The sequence below is a fragment of the Hordeum vulgare genome, chromosome 4H (assembly GCF_904849725.1).
Source record: "Hordeum vulgare subsp. vulgare chromosome 4H, MorexV3_pseudomolecules_assembly, whole genome shotgun sequence".
In the NCBI taxonomy this organism is placed as follows: domain Eukaryota; kingdom Viridiplantae; phylum Streptophyta; class Magnoliopsida; order Poales; family Poaceae; genus Hordeum; species Hordeum vulgare.
Window position 1 is genome coordinate 577,208,937 of NC_058521.1, and position 21,186 is coordinate 577,230,122.

The window sequence follows — 21,186 nt, forward strand, 5'->3', positions numbered from 1 at the left end:
TTAGTCACATTGCTTGCAAGGCTTGTGTGTGATGTTGTATTACCGAGTGGGCCCCGAGATACCTCTCCGTCACACAGAGTGACAAATCCCAGTCTTGATCCATACTAACTCAATGGAGACCTTCGGAGATACCTGTAGAGCACCTTTATAGTCTCCCAGTTACGTTGCGACGTTTGATGCACACAAGGTATTCCTCCAGTGCCAGTGAGTTATATGATCTCATGGTCATAGGAACAAATACTTGACACGCAGAAAACAATAGCAATAAAATGACACGATCAATATGCTACGTTCATAGTTTGGGTCTTGTCCATCACATGATTCTCCTAATGATGTGATCCCATTATCAAGTGACAACATTGCCTATGGCCAGGAAACCTTGACCATCTTTGATCAACGAACTAGTCAACTAGAGACTCACTAGGGACAGTGTGTTGTCTATGTATTCACACATGTATTTGAGTTTCCAATCAATACAATTCTAGCATGGATAATAAACGATTATTACGAACAAGGAAATAAAATAATAATTAATTAATTATTGCCTCTAGGGCATATTTCCAACAGCAGGTTGGCCATGCCGCCAGCCGGCTGAAGTGCTCGTGTCGCATCAATCCCTAGGATGTGACTCGGGCCTTTGATTAAAGGTGAAATACATCAGCGCGGGTACGATGGAGAAACGCACGCATGGCTACAGTGTCAGCGGTCGTACCGCTGACCGGCGCCGGCTCCGATCCATCAACCCTGCACAGTATCCGCACGTCGGCGCTCACTCCATTACCCGGTCCGGCGTAGCTACAGTGGAGACGGTCGTACCGGTGACCGGCGCCGGATCCCGCAAGGCGACGTCGGACATACAGCATGCATCATGCGTGTGCAGCACGCACCAACCCCATAGGCTGGTCGGCGGGTCCCATGGCCAGATGGGACCTTGCAGCCGGCGGGCCCTTGAAGCGACAAGACTAAATTGTAGTGGGTCCCCCTGGCCGGCCTGAGAGGCTGCCAGCCGGATCCCCCATATTGTACTTATATCCGTTTTGTACGCCGGTGGGTTCATCTATAAAACCCCCGGGTCCCCCTCCATGCAGAGGGTCGGCCATTCTTACACCCACACACACACCATACAGGAGAGGTAGAACTTGAGCCGGCTGCTCCTTCTTCCTCCTCCGTCGAACAGCTCCAGGAGCACCTTGTAACACTTTGGTTCATCAACCACTCCGACAGGACTATGGGTATTATCTCTCGCGGAGAGCCCCGAATCTGGGTGCATCGTGCGTCTCGCTCGCTAGTTACCAATCTCGTTCCCGGAGCCCGCCGGTGTTCTTTCGGCTCCAACCACTCTCGATAAGCCTACCTATGACATATGTCGTGAGAAAACGACGACACACTGTTATAACCAACTTAAATCATCTTGTTGTGCTTGCTTTGTGTTAAACAAACAAATGAAGTCATCTGAGATACTACAATGATACAACTTCTACCATAGTCCTTGTATCCTCCTCAAACATTCATACGAACAACCCGATCACTTTCTAAACGTGTCCAGGCACTCAACAAATCCTCATATCTCCCCTCTCCCCTAATAATAAAGCAACATTCGCTTCTGTCGTCCGTCGTGCATTTTTGCAAAAAGGCCCCTCCGTTTTCAGTTAATAAACCCGCAGTCCTTTCTTTAGTGAGGAAACGGTTTCACTTTTATATAAAACCCCATGTGGTTTCCCGGTGCTGGAGCCGCGACGAGCCGACGACGGCCAGGCCGAGCTAGGCCTTGGGGAGGGCACGGCCAGGCCATGGCGAGGAGGCATGGCGGCGTCAGCACGGGCCCACACGCGCACGAGGAGGCATGGCGGCGGCAGCAGGGGCTCTCCGGCGCGGATCTCGGCAGAGGACCGCGCGGATCTCGGCGGGGGACCGCGGGGATAGGTCGGCGGAGGGGCGACGCACCGCCGCCGCCTCCCCGGCCTCCCTCGCGCGTCGTCCGTCGCCGTCGCCGCCAATTCCCAGGTCACGCCGCCGCTCCCCTGCCTTCTCTCTTTCCTCTCTCTCTCTCTCCCTCTCTAATCTCATTTTCTCTCCTTCTCTTCAGGAGCTCAGCGCGCCAGGGCATCTCCACCGGCCAGATTCGGTGCCTCCCTCCCGGATCCGCGCGCCATCCACCTCCTCTACCCGATCCGGCGCCACCCAACCAGCCATGACCTTCACGATGGCGCCCAACGAGATCATGTCCTCCCCGTCGACGCGCCATCGTCGCATGAGGACTTGGATGCCTGGCTCGCTGACAACCTCCCCCAAATCCTACAGGTCGCCAGCAGGCCCTGCTCGCGTGGTCCGAGTTTGCCGTCACCGGCCGCGTTCGCCATCCGTGAGCATGCGCCACCATTACCTGTCCGCCGTAGGCCGCGTTCGCCGGCCATGAGCACCGTCACTGAAACTGATAATTTAATTCCTGAACCTTGAGGTGTTGTCAAGAAAGCATTGCCTACCGCCGGCCATGAGCACCGTCACTGAAACTGATAATTTAATCCCTGAACCTTGAGGTGTTGTCAAGAAAGCATTGCCTACGATCTCTGAAAAATGAGGGTCGATGGATTTATTGGTGTTGTCATCGTTTTGCAGTTAGAATATCAGTATGATTCCCGTTCATTCCAGATTTTTGGTTTCCATTTTCACTTCATTCTCTTTGGTTTTCCCTCGTATGTAAGTTAGTACTATGTTACTGCAGTTCAGTATTTTATATCTAAATAGTGCTTAGAAAATATCTTTCTGTTGGGTACCTTTTATGCCTTTTGATTTCTTTCCCCTTATCCTTCTAAGATCAATTATTTTTGTTCCTAAATCCTGTAACTGAATTTTACTTCTAATGAGGAAACTTTCAATCTTGAAAAGGCTGATCAGTTTAACAAGCAGCTTGGCAATGGGGATGACATCCGTCGGTCTCCTAAAGCAATGGCTAAGTTGAAGAAGCAAGTCAAGCGCACCAAAGAAATTCTGAGTGCAAATACTGCTGCTCCGATCTCAGTTGAATCTCTATATAAGATATCGATTTCAGGTGCGTCTTTCCATACATGCATAATCTTCAGATGACCATTAATATGAAGCTTAAAGATGAACCAAACTGTACAAACAGGCTCACATGTCCCGTCTTATGTCCTAGATTGATTCTGAACACATGAGCCTCTTGCTTGTAACCAAACATAATCTGGAGTAGCATGAATGACAGGCCCTACTATTTCATATTTGTCAAATGGTCCGACCTTTGATAGATCAAGTTGATTTCTTTGTCTCTTGTAAAGCACGTAGATGCAGTATCAATTGAATAAAATTTGTTCTCGTACTGCTTTTGCATATCTCTTGTGAATAATTTCTACTCTACATTGAAGTTCTGCATCCTTTTTCATTGCATATTCATCATATGTGGACCTTGCAAGATTATGATTCATACCAGCTTCTTAACTTGTCATTGTTGGTATTTACCTTAGGCCCACTGCTGCCCTTTTCCCTTACCGCTTTCTTCTGTAATGGTGGATCTTTTCCCCAGCTCATGCTTTCAGCTTTCCCTTACTTTTTCTCGGCATGGGGTGAACCTGTAATCTTAAATCATGATTAGGAAATTATTTCAAGGTTTTATGTGTTGATCGACATACTGTTTGTTACAGGAGCACCATAACTCGTGAAAAATTTGAAGAGCTTTGTGAAGATTTATGGGAGCAAGCTCTCACTCCAATTAAAGATGTGCTTGCGCAGTCAGGCATGAAAATTAGTGACATCTATGCTGTAGAGCTAATAGGAGGAGCTACCAGGGTACCGAAACTGCACGTGATTATTACTCTCTCATTCAAGACTTACACTTAACTTGGCATTGAAGGGCTGTAATGAAATGCACGACTGTTGCATTGTTGAATTTTGTAAACTTTTGTTGTATATCCTCGTACAAACTAAACTGATTTTATAACCTGGGTGCATGTGGTTGCCTGCTTCTTATTTCACCTTTTTATCTCTTAAGAAGTTTTCATCGTGAATGGAATTCAGTATTTGGCACGTCTCACATTTGTATTCTCCTGTTTCAGGCTAAGCTGCAGGAATTCCTCGGACGGAGTGAGCTAGATAAGCACCTTGATGCTGATGAAGCAATTGTTCTTGGTGCCTCGCTGCATGCTGCTAATCTAAGTGATGGGATTAAGTTGAACCGTAAGTTGGGGATGATTGACGGTTCTACTTATGGTTTCGTGTTTGAAATAGATGGCCCAGATTATTTCAAAGATGAAAGTACTGATCAAATACTGGTGTCGAGGATGAAAAAAATGCCAATAAAGGTAAAAAGGATATTAGTCAAGCTCTTGCTTTTACTTGTCCACAAACTTTGCCTATTGTTTGAAGAAATATATCTGAAGACGCTTTTTATTTGTCTGTTGTCTACAGTTATTCAGGTCCATCAAACATACCAAGGACTTTGATGTGTCTCTCAGCTATGACAAAGCTTCTGAGTTGCCCCAGGTGTTTTATCACACAAGTTTGCGGAGTATGCTATATCAGGCCTGACAGAAACCAGTGAAAAGTAAGCACAATATTGATGTTATTTTGGTGCGCATAGTCTCAAGTGTCAACTCTCAACCCTGATCATAGTCAACTTAACAGCTTGAAAGGACCGTGAACCAATATTTATTCTGAATAGTCTGCCTGTGAATTTGTAGTACATATGTATATATGATCATGTCAATATAATTCCAACTAAAAAAAGGGCTCTAGAAAATCAAGTGATACAGCCATTTTGTTATTACGATTCACCTCATGTTTTGGTTCATTGCATCAATTTAAGTATTTAACAATGTGCATTTTTCAATCAGGTATGGAAGCCGCAATTTATCTGCACCCATCAAAGCAAATCTACATTTTTCTTTGAGTAGAAATGGAATTATTTCTCTTGATAGGGCAGAAGCAGTGATTGAAATAACTGAATGGGTTGAAGTTCCAAAGAAGAACGTAACACTAGAGACTAATACCACCGATCAGACTTTGTGTGCTGAATCAGGAACATCTGGTAGTACAACGGATAGTAAGGTATCATTTTTGTTATTCAACCCGCACTACAGTTTAAAGTCCATGGCAGGGAGCCGGCGCTGCCCACGGGTTAAGTTGGCTTCTTCACGTCCAAACTTGATTATACAAAAAGCAATAATCAGTTTTACCTTGTTATTGATGTCTATTAAAATGATACAATGCAATATAAAGCTGGTTGCGCCTCTTTCTTTGCCCGGTGCAACACACTCGTGTAACAGGCGATGGTTAAAGGGTGTGATGATTTTTTTCTCGGTGCAACGCACGGGCATTTTTACTAGTCTAACCAATATATGGAGAGGATATGCAGATGTAGTCACATTGACCCACCAGAGACCATCTTTTCGCATTCTTTTTTATTTCTTCTTTTTTATTCCTTCCGTTTCTAAATATAAATTTTTTTAAAGATTTCATTAGGACACTACATACGAAACAAAATAAATAAATCTATATTCAAGTATGACTATATACATTCGTATGTAGTCTTTTAGTGAAATCTTAAAAAAAATGTATATTTAAAAACAAAGGGAGTATTATCTTAATCAATAATATAACTGAGGTCAGATTTGCTCAACATGGTTGTATATGATGGTCTAACATAATATTACTCCCCGCTATAACCACGAAGGCGTGAATCATGCCGAGGGTCTAGCCAAACAAAAAGATTGCTGCCCATCGGTCAGCTTAATTAAGCTATTTTCCCCAACCCAAATTAATTAGCATAACATACTATAGTCTTGCCTAAATTGCATAAAGGCTGCGTCAATTAATTTGGATTCCTTTCGTCCACTGCTTCTCAGTTATTCAAGCATTAACTGACTTATCTGGGCGTGCTATTTCAAGCATTATACTACCAAGCAGCCGAACATGTGAAGCTAGAAAGTATCAAATGATGAAGCTACCGTTATAATTCAATCCTAGTTTTACTGCCGACGAGCAACAAAGAAAGATCAAAATATTGTAACAGGGGCATTTCGGGCTTGTTTCAGTCGTACATCTGTTCAGATGATTCAAGTTGCAACATCCTCTTGCAGGACAACAAAAAATGTGACAGCCTCCTCATCCACTCTGCACTACATAACGATGATTCCACACCGCAAAAAAGGTCTAACCTAAGTGCCTCGTATAATCACATTGTTCCGCAGAGCAGTTTAGAACTCCATCCCGCCCATGCCGCCGCCTCCCATTGTTCCGCAGAGCAGTTTAGAACTCCATCCCGCCCATGCCGCCGCCTCCCATTGCCGGGGCCGACTTCTCTTCCTTGGGTATCTCAACGATGATGGCTTCCGTGGTAGTCATCAGAGACGACACACTGCAATCAATAATAAAAAGAAGTAAAAACAGGTATTGTTATCCTTCCAAGATTTAAGAGTCGCAAGCGAATGTGCAACTATCCAAACAATCCAGCTCATAATTTTGGCAAATCAGGCTGAAGCCAAGCCAAGAGAGCTTGATGAGAATTTTAGTTTCATTTGCAATGTGATCGTTCTTAGCGTGTTATGTGTATACTAATTCAATGCAACTTGACCATTTTTAGCATGTCGTGTGACTCGTTATGCCAAGATAGATAGATGAGAGACAGTACCTTGCAGCATCAACCAGCGCTGTTCTGATCACTTTAAGTGGGTCAATGATACCAGCCTTCACCATATCCACATATTCACCTGCAAGGGATATCAGTTTACATATCCAACATCAGAAAAATGATTTAAACCAAGTCCAAAATGCCCAACAACGGCTGAACGTTGCGCCATACCTTTGGCAGCATCATAGCCCAGGTCAGTATTATCCTGCTCCAAGAGCTTGCCAACAATGACAGCGCCTTCTACACCCGCATTTGTAGCAATGGTGTGTACTGGGGTCTGCAGAATTGTCCAGTCATCAGGATTTTACCCTTCTTTATGCTTAACACAGAAAAAAAGAATTTACAGTACCTTCAAAGCATTTTGAATGATCTGGACACCGATCTTTTGGTCAAAGTTTGCTGTAGGCAATTTATCCAAGTCCTTTGATGCATAAAGAAGGGCAACACCACCACCTATGTAAATCAGAGACAGATCAGACTTTCAGCCATGATGATTTTCTAATACTGTACGTGTTAACACCGAACCACTCAACAACAGTCTAAAAATAACTTGACAGCAGAGCTCCAGTATGGTACCTGGTACAATACCCTCCTCTACGGCAGCTTTTGTAGCATTTAGCGCATCCGTCACTCTGTCCTTCTTCTCGCCTACTTCTGCTTCACTCGCCCCACCAATCTAAAGGTGAATCAAAATACCGTAAATACAATGCTACTTTTCATATCGGTACTAACATACAATTATGCACATATATACCACTTTTATGCATTATTACTTGAACATGACAAGTCAGCAATAGCACCATAGTTTAACAGTGCTCTACAGATCATCTTAATAGATAATAAATTTTACCTTCAGGACTGCAACTCCACCAGATAGCTTTGCCAACCGCTCCTGTATCTTTTCCTTATCGTAGTCAGAAGTGCATTGCTCAATTGAAGATCTCAGCTGTACAAAACGAATTTAACAGTGATAAGCATGTAACATAATGTTCAAACTGATTCATAACTAGATCAATTTAATATGAACAGACCAGCTCAGCTCTTTCTTCAATGGCCTTCTTATCACCCGCTCCATCAAGGATGACAGTGTCATCCTTAGATATGGTAACCTGCATGCACACATTGTCACTTTCCAACAACATAAACAGTTCTCTGAAGCATAAACACTCGCATAAATGTAGAATTAAACAGGAACACGCATCTGAGTCAAAATTTACAATTAAACAGCTAGCTCCAAATACATCAGTTTAAATGCATGCCAAATAGGTTCAGTACAGTTTTGACAAGTTCTAAAAACAATGATACACAAACTCCTATACAACAATCAAACTAACAAGGTCAGCCATATGTCTCAGGACAACATTTCTCATGTAAACTGAACAACACTGTCCCTACAAGCCTACAGAAGTAGAGTATAATATTAAGTGCTAACAGAAATTTTCATGAGAAAAAGGGATGTCAAATTAAAACTTCACAACTTATACTTTCCAGCAAGGTAGTTTTTGTTGTGCTATCAAATGGTTTGGATGGTTAGATATGAAACAAAACGTACAATCCAACACAAGCAAAGTGGCTTACCTTCTTGCAGGTACCCAGCATGCTAGGCTCAAAGTTCTCAAGGTTCATTCCAAGTTCTTCAGTTATGACCTGATCCCAGGAAGATGCAAAATTCAATAATAATGGATGTCATCATCTGACACTGATGAAATGGACAAAACAAACTACGACTTACTTCTCCACCAGTAAGGATAGCAAGGTCCTGTAAATTGGATTTCCTGTTCTCTCCAAAACCAGGAGCTTTGATCGCACAGACCTGCATTTCATGCCCAGTAAGATGAATGAAATTCCGCCATATGATTAGCTACAGAGCAAACAGAGAGCTAAAACTGACCTTGAAGCCCCCACGAAGCTTGTTAAGAATCAGTGTACCCAGTGCTTCACTTTCTAGATCTTCTGCAACAATAAGCAGAGGCTTTTGCTTCTGTTTGAGCAGAAATATGGACCATCAGTTTGCAATAGAGAGCCATAACAAAACAGAAAGACACATCCAAGCACAAAAAAAATACCTGGAGAGCAAACTCCAACACTTTGACCAAGGAGCGAAGGTTGGATACTTTCTTATCGTGTATCAAGATCAAGGGATCGTCTAGTTCCTGTAACAAAAAAAACATAAATGTACAACCAAGATAATTTCAAGCTTAAACATCAGTTACACTAATAAGAAGAAAACAAAAACAATACTTACACATTTCTGATTCTTTTGGTTGGTAATAAAGTATGGAGATATGTAACCTCTGTCAAGCTTCATGCCTTCCACAACTTCAAGCTCGTTGTATAGAGTATTACCATCCTATCAAATGTTCCACAAGCATCTTAAGAATGACAAAGGATGAATATATAGATAGTCCAAAAGAACTTGATAGTAGTACATTACAGAAACACAAATATGAGCCAATTGAGTACATGCAAGGCCAAAATAGGGCAGCAAATTGTGTAATTAACACAAAGTCCTGTATTTGAAGCATTGACTTACCGCAATGGTGATAACTCCCTCTTTACCAACCTTCTCCATAGCCTTTGCAATGAGCTCACCAATTTCCCTTTCGCCATTAGCTGATATAGTACCCACCTTTGGAATAGGGTAATCAATAAATTATCTCCAGAGGAAGAAAACAAAACAAAGAAGGATGCTTTCTGAGAATTGAAGGTCAGGAGGTACCTGTGCTATTTCCTCAGACGTGTTGATCATTCTGGCCATGCCCTTTAGGTTTGTTACCACGGAATCAACAGCCATTGAAATACCACGTCTCAGATCCATTGCATTCATACCAGCTGCAACGGACTTGCAACCCTCAGTGAATATTGCCTTTGTCAGAACAGTAGCACATGTTGTACCTGAAAGTGTCCAAACATCAGCACATCTGCACAGGGCCCTAAAATGAGAAAAATAAGACGATAACACAATCTGTAACACACATCAAATCAGAAGTAGTCCTAAGGAAGCAATGTCAGCAGGAACTAGAAAGAACTAGAACTGAGAGAAATATTCAACATCACTAGTTAAGACCATGGGAATTTCATTTAATAGTGCAGTAATCAAGAAAAAACAACTCCGTGTTATGTCATCCAATTTAACCAAAAAATCAATCAAAACCACATACAAAAACAATGAAAACCCAGTTCATAGTTGTCAAATTGGCAAGCTTGCAACAGGTGCGGTGTAATGACTGCCAACAAAAGTACAATAAGCAACATGGAAAATAAGTTGACTGAAAAGAAGTCTTCATAATCCTTGTTATTGATTGTTCTAACTTGCTTGTGATACACTAAACAGATACTGTTTAAAAGACATGATCATAAAAATGCATGTGCATGATTGGCACTATAGTAGAGAACTAAGTCGTACCATCGCCAGCAGTATCATTAGTGGCATTAGCAACCTGCTTCACAAGACTTGCACCTACATTCTTGACTCTGTCACTGAATTCAATGCTCTTGGCAACAGTGACTCCATCCTTTGTAACTTTGGGAGCACCAAAGCTTTGCTCAATAATAACAGTGCGCCCCTGTAACATAAGTACATATGAGTTCAGCACTGCCATAACAACTCATCTGTGCTAAGAAAATCAACCCAGAAATCTCGCACATGCCCAAACATACATAATTTTACTACAGTACTATATAAGCTACCAGAAAAATAGTTAACTTCACTGGTAATTTGCACCTAAATTTCATCTGCAATACAAGTAACAACCTCAACGGTGCGTATTACTTACTACACTTAGGGCAGACATATGAATATGATGACCACATATACTGCTAACACATTAGGCAACCACTAGTCAAGCATTGTCTACTAGAGGTGATAACGAAACGGTTTGCAGGCGCCAGCAGCCACAGTCTTACAATCTCTACGGCAATTCAGACACTCATACCACGAACTCGGCACATGGATAACACACGGATGTAGGTCATACCTTGGGACCCATGGTCAGCTTCACCGCATCAGCCAGGTCTTCGACACCCTTGAGCATCAAGGCGCGGGCCTCGACGCCGAACCTGATGTCCTTGGCGGCATAGTTCCTGCTCCAGGCGAGCCTGCTCCCGACCTGCGCAGCACCAGACGCAAAGCACGTTACCGCACCAGGACAGAAACAAAAAAAAAAAACTCGCATCCCGCCCCACATTGGGGCGGGCGGGCGGGCGGACGACGAATCCGTCAGATTGAAGCCATTTCCGCCCGGCGATCGGCGCGGGACCAGGACAATCCGCTCACCTGTCGGGCGCTGCTCCCGGCTTGCCTGCACAGCAACGCACATGTCAGAGAACTGCGATTCGCGCACAAACCAACAAACAGAAATCCCGAGTGCGGCGCCGCGCCGGAGTGGAGAGGAGGAGAAGAGGGCAATGTGACGGCGACTCACCGGGCCTTGGAGGCGAGGCTGGCGGCGGCGCGGTACATGGCGACGGAGGGAGGAATGGAGGATGGCGTTGGATCTGGAGGGCGGTCTCTTCTGCTTGGGGAGGAAGGCTGGAGGCGGCGAGCGGGAGGGGGGGCAGGTGAAAAGGAGGGGAGCAACTTGGAGAAGGGGAAAGAAACTCCAGAGGAGCGGGGGAGGGAAGCCAGGGGACCTGATAGCTCTAGAAGGATCCGTCCGCGGAGGGGTTTAGGGTTTAGTATGGGCCGGCCCGGGTAGGCGGGAGTCGTCGTCTAACGATGGCCCGGTGGGCCAATCACCTGGGCTTTAGGAGGTAGGGCCCGCACGCCACAGGCCCACGGCCAGCCACCGGCGCGGGCGAGGGGAGGGGAGTGAGGTGGAAAAAAATCTGCAGAAGTGGGGATCGGATCTCCGAACCGGAACTCTGTCTCTCTGTCTCTAGCCCGTGCCGCCGGCGAGGTCCCCCTCCTCCTCCGGCCGCCTCGCTCCTCCGCACCCGTCGCGTATCGGTTCCACGGGCGCCGCGGCGGCCGGTCTCCGACGCCATGGGGTTCCTCGAGGACTTCCAGGCCAGTGAGTGCTCCTCCCTGCCTCCGCTGCTAGCTAACCTAACCTAACCTAACCCTCGCCGCTAGGGCACGAACGTCGCGAGTCCATCCACCGTGCAACGTCGACTTCCATTCAAACGTGGATATCACACGGTTTCCGCACGATTTGTTGCCAGTGAATTACTAGTCCACGGCTTCCAGATGCCTTGTTCATGCCAGTGCTTGCGACGTGCCAACTGAACCTGTTCGTAACTAAGCTATGTGCAGTACTGATGATTTATTTTTCAATTGTTCAAGTGTTGCTGGTGTGTAAATGGATAATTTGTCGCGCGTGCCCCGTTGAACAACTTGCTGTATTTTGCACTGGAAAAATAGGCTCACGCCTAGGCGCTGGGCGGAGGCAAAACGCCTAGCGCTTAACTGTGCTTGACGTACGCTTAATTGTGCTTAAGTGTTCGCTTTGGTCGAAAAAGGGCAAGGCGGTGACAAAATGCTCGTTCAGCACCTAGCGCTTTTGAAAATCTTGGTATTTTGTTCTCTATGTTAGAGCGGGTCGAAACGATTTGTTTCCTTACATGTTGATGCTAGTATACAATGCCATGGCTATAGTGTAGGTCATAAATATGAACTTGCTAGTTGTGTCCGGGGACTGCATGAGTGACCCTACCTTTTGTGCCATGTGAACTTTTTAATAGTTCTCGGCTGAATTTTCCTTGTGGCATTCTCATGTTTCTTTGGACTTATCGATAGTTCTCACCTGTATTACTGTTGGTAATCTCTCTTGTGTTTCTTTGCGCTTATCAACAGATTAGAACCTAAAGGTTATAGTTGGGATATTATACGTTGGAGAATGATCGTTTTTCAATGGAATACATAATGGTCTAGCCTTATATTGGTATCGTATTTTCCTCATTCAACTTGTCTCTTCAAATTGTCAATTTGTCGATGTGATGCATTTTTGCACATCAATGCATGCTTGGTTTGATGCCAAAATTTGGCATGCCAATTTTTAGGATTGGCCCAAATGTGTCCATATAGCCATATGGCCTGTATGGCCGCACACATGGGCTTTGTCGAAGGAAGGAGCCCACACACCAGAACCACCAGGTCGCGCGGCGAGGTGAGGGGAGTATATGTAGAAGGGGATCAGATCTCCGGGCTAGAACTCTGTTTACCCTAATCCCGCCCCATGTCGGCCGGTGAGATCCCCGCTTCCTCTGTTCCCGGCGCGCCTCAGTTCCATGTACTTGCGAAGCTATCATGGCCGCAGCCACCGGACGCCGACGACGATTACTTCGTCGAGAAATTCCAAGAGAGTGAGTGCTGTTCCTCCGCTCCTGGCTAACCTAACCCTCGCCGCCAGGGCACAAGCACCACCATGCGCAAAATCTTGTCATGTGATGTATCATTACCCATGAATTAGTCCACGGTTTCTGGATGTGTCCCCTAGCTATATGTGTACTGATTATTTAATTTTCGATTGATGAAGTATTACTGATCTGTAATTCGTCACGTGTGCCTCCTTGAACACTTGCTTTATTTTAAACTATATGTTACAAGGAGGTGAACCGAACGATTAGTTTCGTTACCTGTCGATGTTAGTGTGCAATGCCATGGCTATAACGTAGATGCTAGATCTGAACTCTCATTTTTCCTTGTACTTATCGATAGTTCTTGACTCTATTTTTCTTGTTGGTATTATCATTTTCTTTGGATTTGTGATAGTTCTCGACTGTGTTCCTACTCTCATCTTTCTTTGCACTTATCTATGGATTGGAACCTAAAATTTATAGTTGGAATATTGGACATGGGAGAGTCATTGTTTTGCAATCGAAGACGAAGGTTCTAGCCTTTAATTAGTATTGTGTTTTCCTTATTCAACTTGTATCTTCAAATTGTAAATTTATCACTGTGATGTATTTCTGCACATCAATGCGTGCATACATATGATATCCTGTTTGATTGCTGTCAGGTGTTGAAACATTGCCAGCTATGCTGCACAAGAATTATTCATTAATGCGAGAGCTCGATAAAAGCTTGCAAGGTATGCAGGATTCTGAATGCCCTGTAGTATTTTGCCACTGCCAACTGATCCACTTGCTTCGTCTTCTCCTAATGTGCATCTGTCAACTGACCCACACTCTTCATCTTTTCTCTATGTGAATTGAGAACTTAACTTGAGCACAACGAAGGACTCGTTAAAGTCCCAGATGCATCTTAAGATTATATTGATATTTGTCCAGCTTGTGAGTTCTTTGTGATTACTGTTGTGCAATACTTCTTTTCAAGCAAGTAGGACTATGCAACAAGAGTAGGTAGTAAAACCTACAGGATTGCAGATAATTCTGCAATTGACAGCATTTAATACTTACAAGTCTGTCAATCTAAATATCATCTTCACTGGTTAGGATTCACTTGCCAAACTTGATGTATATCAGTTTTCTTTTATCTAGTTTGTGTCATGGCATGTTAACCTGCACATGTCCGGAAAGTGAATCTTTCTACATGATATTTGCTCCCTCTGCTTTTCTTTAGATAGAATTTTAGGGTGTGTGCAGTCAACTTTAAAATTTGGCTACTGAGATGCACAAAATTGTTTGGATTTGCCATGTGCAAATGATGTTGTAGACGCCATAAAAAATGGTTTCATCTCTTTGCATTTTAAAGAAAGTTTACTAAGATGTAAAATAGAAAAGGTAATGGTCAAAGGCGTATACTGGAGTGCATGTTGATGTGTAAGTAAAAAACGAGTGGAGCTAGTATGTTGTTGCAATAAGTATAATAATGTGAACCAGCTTAATTCTCTTAACTGACCATGCAATCTTTGTTGAACTAGAGTTCTTCGGCTTCCTCTCCCCTCTCCCTGAAAACTGAAACAAGCCCCCCTTGTTTTTCTGATCAGGTGTGCAGCTGGAAAATGAGCAGCGATGTCAACAAGAAATAGAGGACATTAAGCATGGACTTGAATCTGGAAGTATTACAACATATGAGCCAGCAAAACTTAAATTTTCTGATGAGGCAATCGAGGAACAGAAGCATTGTGTTAGGATTGCTGATGAGAAGGTGGCTTTAGCCACACAAACGTATGACCTGGTAAATGTCTCTCGGTTTCATTCACCATGAGCATATCATGCTTGTTCTCTATTTTGATTGGGGGGTAAGGCGAGTAGATAAAGAGAGTTGATTATGTCCTCGCTTTTAGTTTGTGTGAAAGAATAAGAAAGTGGCATCAGATCCCTACGGATGGTTTTCATATATCATTATTCCTCTTTTCTTTTTTTCTTTTTTTATGTAAAAAATCAATTTGTGGCATGTTTTTCCATTTATCCTCTTTTTTTTAGAGGAACTTATCAATTTGTGGCATTTTTTTCATTGGTCCTCTTTTCTCAAAAGGAAATTTATCAATTTGTGGCATGTTTTTTCCTCCACCCAACTAGAAATAAAGTCATGCCACTTTCTATATCTTAATATTCCAAGCAGAACATATCTGCCATCATACCTGCATGACACAATGTTGTAATTATATTTGTCATTTATCAAGAAATTTACATGTGTAGTTTATGTCTTACTAGGCTGTGCTATGTAAGCATGTCGCATGACATTGCTCATTGTTCCTGAGTTGTGCGCATTCAGTATTTTGATTGTGCTGATTTATAAATGTGTATAGGTTGATGCTCATATCCAACAACTTGATCAATTCATGAGGAAGCTTGAAGAACTTCGACTAGGTATTGAAGTACCTATTGCATGACACTGCAGTTGCATTACATTTTTCTCTTACTGTACTTGTGTGCCACTTGTTTTGGCGAACAGAAAAGGAGGCAGCTGCAGCTGCAGCCGCAGCAGCTGCGGCAGATGCAGCTGTTGCTGCTACTTCAGCTGCTCCTGCTGGCGCCGGTACCTTCAGGTCCGCAGCTGCTGATCCTGCTCCAAAAACTGGAAGGACTGGCGAAAGAAGCAGAGGAGGGCGGAAGAAGTATGTTTTGCATCTGAATAGAATCAACACTGAGTAATTTCTAATTTTCTCATTGGGACAGCACAACTTTCTTTTGCAGGGCTAAGGTGCCCATGGAGCTGCCCACGGAGCAGCCACCTATAGATTTAGAATTGCCTGTTGATCCTAATGAACCGACATACTGCTTCTGCAACCAAGTCAGTTATGGTGAGATGGTCGCGTGCGACAACCCTGATGTAAGTAAACATTCTCCTCCTCCACATTTTCTTCCTGTGCCGCGTGCACCGGTGCTTTGGTTTTTGAGGGCGCTGATGTTCCTTTTGCAGTGCAAGATAGAGTGGTTCCACTTTGGATGCGTGGGCTTGAAAGAGCAGCCGAGGGGGAAGTGGTATTGCCTGAGTTGCAGCGCGTTCCAAAAGAAGCGGAAGGGCAGGTGAGATGCATATGGTCCTTATGCTGGGAGGTCGGCGCTTGATCGTCCGTGATCGTCTGATTCAGTGCCTCGGTTGTTTGGGAAGCAGCTGTTGAATGTAGCTTGAGTGATCATGCACATGTTGTAAAGGATTGTCGTAGACATGTGACCCCGTTTGGAACCCGGAAATTTCTTCTGTTCGTGTGGGAGATGAACTGGTGACTGAAATGATTGCAGTATTTTGACCGTCTGTTATGCCGTTAGCGGCTAGGAGAACCGTTGTGCAAAGGTGTGCGTTTGGAAACAAACCTAATTCAGTCGAGTATATGGGTTTGGGCTGGGTTTTTTTTTTTTTTTTACGGTGGACCACAAACGCACCCCCAGGTGCGGTATAGATGAAGGTTCGCAAGGTCAATATGGGTCGAAACCCTATCCCTCCGTCGTCGCGATTCCCCATTTCGCACCGTCATTTCTCGCCGTCGGTGTTTAAAATCTGCCGCCCCGCCTCTTGAACCATGGGACGTGGAGCTTCGGCTGGCGCAGCGACGACGACCCCGAGTAGAGGTGTTGCATCAAAGCTGATGCAGTACGGAAGCGCTCTGCCTTGCGGTACACGGACCGCGGACTGACGCCATCGTCGTCGCTCCTTCGTTGTTAGACAGACGAATACGACCGCACGCGGGGATAGCTCTTCTCCAGCACACGCAGCTCCTTCGGGGTGTCGAGCTCGCGCTCGTCGCTCACCCCCAGTGAAAAGGGAGCTGGAGGAGCCCCCTCCCCCCTCTTTGCGCGGTCAAGATGGAGCCAGAGGCCGACGCGGTGGGCTGGTGGTGGCGTCGGGCCTCAGGACTTCCTCCCTTCGACGGAGGCGGATGCCTTCGAGCCCGCCATTCTCGCGCGTAGTGCACGGGGGGAGGAAGAGGAGCTGCAGTGCCGCCAATGGGAGGAGGAAATCGACGTTGTGCTCTACGAGCAGGGCCTCGTGAAGGCCCTCGCATTCGACGAGAAGGAGGAGGAATGGCGCCGCGAGAAGAAAGAGCAGGAGAAGAACTACGTCCACCTCACTTCCGACGAGGATTGAGCGATGCCCTAGTCTCCAGTGAGCTCGGTTAGGTTAGCTACCGCACCCGATGAGCTTCAAACGAGCTCAACTTTTGTTAGTTTTAGGGTAGGGTAGCGTCCGGCAAGCTTTTTATGTAAAGAATATATGGCATGTATGAATAATCATCCCTGCTTTTGCGTTTATTTCTCACGCAAAATTAGTTTTTTTAATTTCATAATTTTTAGTTACGAATTGTGTTTTGTCGTGGAACTTTTGAGTCCGTATATACCCTCAGACGTGAACTATAAATCTTGACTTCAGTTCTATGTTTTATAGTGTCCGCTAAAGTTGCTCTTTAGCTGAAAGATCCCATGTGGACGTGAAAATCTCCTAGGGGCTTGTGGCCCAGGGTTCTCCTCCTTGCTAGCAAACAAGGCATGATGGTTCAGCAAAGGGAAAACGACTCCCCAAGGGTTAACGAAACTCAAACCTCCTTTGTTTCACTCACATCCGCAAAGGAGGGGTTTCTTTCGAAGACATTTTCCAATCCAAACTAGGAAACGTCTACATTCAGTCGGTAGATCGTACGCGAGAAATCCGCCGGCTTCTCCGTGAACACACATATTGCAAGACATAAAAACAAAGAAAAACTAAAAATATTTTCTGCAACATTCTCTGTGTTGCAATTTTTGTTTGAAAACTACACACATGTTGTAAAAATATGAAATCCTCAACATAACCTTTGCTGCAAAAAAAAAAATGCCACAACACAAGTTTTGTTATAAATATTTACGCAACAAGGGCTTTGTTATTATAAAGAAAAAGAAATGTTCATCTTATCACATCCTTTGAAAAGATTTGCCGTCCGCAGACGGCGTGCCCGCGCAACCCTGCGCTTCACGCTGCACACACACCCCACACGTACGCCGGTTCTCGTCATCTTCGCCACGGAATGGAGCGACGTGGACCGGCCGGCGACGGCGCGGCGCAACGACCTGCCCACGGCACGGACGCCGGGACACGTCTCGCCGTACCGACTACTACCCCGTGTGGCGTACACAGCCATGCTGTCGAGGCAGCAACGCGGGCGGTGGTAATGGCCCCCACCCCGCCCATCCCATTCGGCCTTGGAAAGCTCGGCGCCTGTTTCTTCTGCCATCGTCTCGGGCCGCGATCGCACCCGCCAAAAGGCCATCGCCCTTCATGTCTTCTTCACTCACAGTCAGCCCCCCACGCCCGCCCAGTGCGGCTCCGGCCTCCGGGCCTCGTAAAAAGCTGCCTCCGCTCCGCTCTGCGCCGCGCTGCGCTGCGCTGCCACGGCCGCGGCACGGTGGGGAGGAAGCAGCAGAACCCCAGCGCGCAGGACCATGGCCGAAAAGGCGAACAGCAACAGGACACGGCACAAACGCCGCCCGCCCGCGGCCTGCGGTCGACGATGATGCTTTGCGGGCGGTTTCAAACAAAACAAAACCGTACTGGTACTAGTAGTATCGGTGAGTAGCAGGCACAGCATCATCGTGATGTGAAACGTGCGATACTCATACTCCATTCGAGAGCTACGTGCGCGCGTGCGTACAAACGAGGGTGCTACTCTACAAATCAGCCGGTGAGCGCGAGGTAAGGTGTCTTCTTCGCGGAAAAACAAGGCCTACTTATACGAACCCAATCAACCAAATACGGCATTTCCTTCTATGTGGAAGAAGGTGAGCGCGCCGATCACCACATTGCAACACACGCATCAATAGTACTCCCTTCGTTCCTAAAATATAAGACATTTTTAGAGATTTCATTATGGACTCCATACGAAGCAAAATAAATGAATGCACACTCTAGAATAGGTCTATATATATCCGTATGTAGTCCATATTATAATCTCTAGAAGGTCTTCTATTTAGAAACGGCGGGAGTACTTCCTCCGTCCGGATGTATAAGTCATGCATGTAGTTCTAGATCGTTAATTTAACTATTTCAATATATATTATATATAATAAATAATATATCATTACATTCATGCGAGGATGTAGTTTCTGAATATGTAATTTTTATTGCATATAATATATATTTAGCTAGTTAAATTAGCAACCTAGTACTGCTTTTTTGTACTACTCCCTGTCTATCACAATATTTATAGTTTATTTCCCCAAGGATAAGTATCTAGATACATACGAAGTATAATATTATATATGTCTGGACATAATTAGATGTGACATGGTTATTGCATGTTTAAATAACTAAATCAAGTATAAAAGAGGGGAAAATGAAAAATACCTACACGTATCTTTATGTAAGATCAATGATATAGAACTGAAATGTACAATGCTTATCTCACATTTAGATATGTTTTGATAAAATAATATAATATTTATAATTTCATTTTTTTCAACGACAAGTATTTAGATACATACAAAATATAATATATATATTTTTAATAACAAGTATTTAGATACAGACGGAGTACATCTAAAAACGAGAGCATTAGATGATGATTACAATCTCGTTTCCTTTACGTGAAGAGAGCAGTATGTCAGTACAAGTTTTAACCACGTCTTTACATGTGTTTACAGGGGTAGGTACAGGTGTCGCAATGGATCACGAATAAATGTTAGATTAGGTTAGCCACATGATTTACACGCCTATACTAGTGTGATTTCATAAAAATCATTTATTTTTTGTTTCTATTACTTTGCTTGTTTGATTTTTGAATTGTACATCGCATTTTATGATGCTGCCACGACGAGCTTTTTCTTTCATGAAGCTGACACCTTTTGATTCACCTTTGATCCTGCACCTCCCTAGCAACCAACCTCTCCCTTCGTTGTCTTCTTTCTTTCCTCTCCTTCGTTGTCTTCCTTCTTTCCTCTCCTATTTGCTACGATACAAAAGCTCAAGAACCCACGCACGCGCGCACCCCCACCCACCGCACCACGCCTCGCTCGCTCTGCCCCCTCCCCCCCTCCCTCATGCAGCGCCAATGGGGCAGGGCCTCCGATGACTGGACGCCACCGCCCCCGCCCGCCATCCTTGTCGTCCTCGTTGGCGCACCGCTCCACATTAGCGAGCCGGTACGCACGCCCTCACCCTCTGTGCCTCTCTGCTCGCCTCATTGTCTCCTCCTTCCTCTCGCGCTTGATCCGGTCAGAACGTTCGCGGGTTCCTTCCCAGTTGTCACGGAATTGTGGCGGAATTGGTGCCAAGGACAAATGAGGTCATATAAGTTCTTATCGCAAGCGCGTATGACTATAGACGGAATACATGCCTGTATTATATTAACTAATTGAAGCTAGTTCTGTGTCGCTCTAGTGCATAACTTTTATATGATGAATGTCATTCATATCCATCCATCGTTTATCCATGTGCCTACGTCTTAGATATAATGAATCTTGCTAAAGTTACTATTGTTGCTACCACTATCACAATTGCTACAAATTACTCCTACCACTGTTATTGTTACTACTATCGCTTGTCATGCTATTAAATCTTTAATGCAGAGAGATATTCCAGATGTGGTTGAATTGACAACTCAACTGCTAAGACCGACAAATAAACTTGCGATGAACACAAACAGTGATCAGCAACACCCCGATGCCGGACGCGAAAACTCATGATGGACACATACGCCACTGCTCTCGTGGGATGGCGGATCCAGCTTGAACTCAAGTGCATCGTGACGACCGACGTTCATGGTGGAGGCGGGCGGTAGCGGTTGCACCCATATCGTCTTGCTACCGGCGGCGAGCGATGATGGTCGTAGAAACACATGGAGACGCCAGCCTGATGGGTAGCTCAGAGAGGAGTACACATTATGACTGCTCTCCAAGGGATCCAGATCGAGATCCCGCAACACAACAGTTGTTGTGGTGTTGGAGATCACAACGACGACTCACTAGATCCAAGGATTCATTAAGACGACGGACGCGTGCATCGTTATCTGTGAGGTAATCCCAATCATTTTCCTTATATTAGTAGGTTGTGTTGGAATTATGCCCTAGAGGCAATAATACATATAGTTATTATTATAATTCCTGTATCAAGATAATCGTTTATTATCCATGCTATAATTGTATTGAATGAAGACTCATTTACATGTGTGGATACATAGACAAAACACCGTCCCTAGCAAGCCTCTAGTTGGCTAGCAAGTTGATCAAAG

The 21,186-nt window shown here is 44.7% G+C and overlaps 2 protein-coding genes and 1 pseudogene across 3 annotated transcripts; 2 read left to right on the forward strand and 1 right to left on the reverse strand.

Moving 5' to 3' along the window:
- Positions 1 to 1,843: 1,843 nt before the first annotated feature.
- On the forward strand, positions 1,844 to 5,928 carry LOC123450795 (annotated as a pseudogene).
- A 79-nt stretch (positions 5,929 to 6,007) lies between these two features.
- Positions 6,008 to 11,237, reverse strand: LOC123449681 (chaperonin CPN60-1, mitochondrial-like). Its single transcript, XM_045126978.1, has 18 exons — positions 11,065 to 11,237; positions 10,917 to 10,941; positions 10,618 to 10,749; positions 10,047 to 10,206; positions 9,360 to 9,535; positions 9,174 to 9,269; positions 8,886 to 8,990; positions 8,707 to 8,793; positions 8,532 to 8,621; positions 8,373 to 8,453; positions 8,219 to 8,287; positions 7,672 to 7,749; positions 7,491 to 7,586; positions 7,217 to 7,316; positions 6,990 to 7,093; positions 6,812 to 6,917; positions 6,641 to 6,719; positions 6,008 to 6,367 (listed from the first exon to the last, which is right to left on the reverse strand). Exons 1-18 carry the CDS (start codon positions 11,100 to 11,102, stop codon positions 6,259 to 6,261), a joined length of 1,731 nt encoding a protein of 576 aa, XP_044982913.1. The 5' UTR covers positions 11,103 to 11,237; the 3' UTR covers positions 6,008 to 6,258.
- A 211-nt stretch (positions 11,238 to 11,448) lies between these two features.
- LOC123449682 (PHD finger protein ING1) lies at positions 11,449 to 16,244 on the forward strand. 2 transcript variants are annotated; one of them, XM_045126981.1, is made up of 7 exons: positions 11,449 to 11,652; positions 13,600 to 13,671; positions 14,530 to 14,720; positions 15,295 to 15,355; positions 15,441 to 15,603; positions 15,683 to 15,818; positions 15,909 to 16,244. In XM_045126981.1, the coding sequence occupies exons 1-7, from the start codon at positions 11,625 to 11,627 to the stop codon at positions 16,017 to 16,019; spliced, it is 762 nt and encodes a 253-aa protein (XP_044982916.1). In that variant the 5' UTR covers positions 11,449 to 11,624; the 3' UTR covers positions 16,020 to 16,244. The 2 variants fall into 2 exon arrangements, with proteins under 2 accessions (XP_044982916.1, XP_044982915.1); XM_045126980.1 differs by lacking the exon at positions 11,449 to 11,652 and adding an exon at positions 12,776 to 12,943.
- The last annotated feature ends 4,942 nt before the right edge of the window (positions 16,245 to 21,186 follow it).

Coding starts and splice junctions, on each gene's coding strand:
- LOC123449681 (XM_045126978.1), bottom strand. CDS start 11,102: ATGTACCGCGCCGCCGCCAGCCTCGCCTCCAAGGCCCG. Junction 9,270..9,359: donor CGTCTGAGGAAATAGCACAG/GTACCTCCTGAC, acceptor CCTATTCCAAAG/GTGGGTACTATATCAGCTAA. Junction 8,991..9,173: donor AGGGAGTTATCACCATTGCG/GTAAGTCAATGC, acceptor AACATTTGATAG/GATGGTAATACTCTATACAA.
- LOC123449682 (XM_045126980.1), top strand. CDS start 12,817: ATGTCGGCCGGTGAGATCCCCGCTTCCTCTGTTCCCGGCGCGCCTCAG. Junction 14,721..15,294: donor CCACACAAACGTATGACCTG/GTAAATGTCTCT, acceptor AAATGTGTATAG/GTTGATGCTCATATCCAACA. Junction 15,819..15,908: donor TCGCGTGCGACAACCCTGAT/GTAAGTAAACAT, acceptor TTCCTTTTGCAG/TGCAAGATAGAGTGGTTCCA.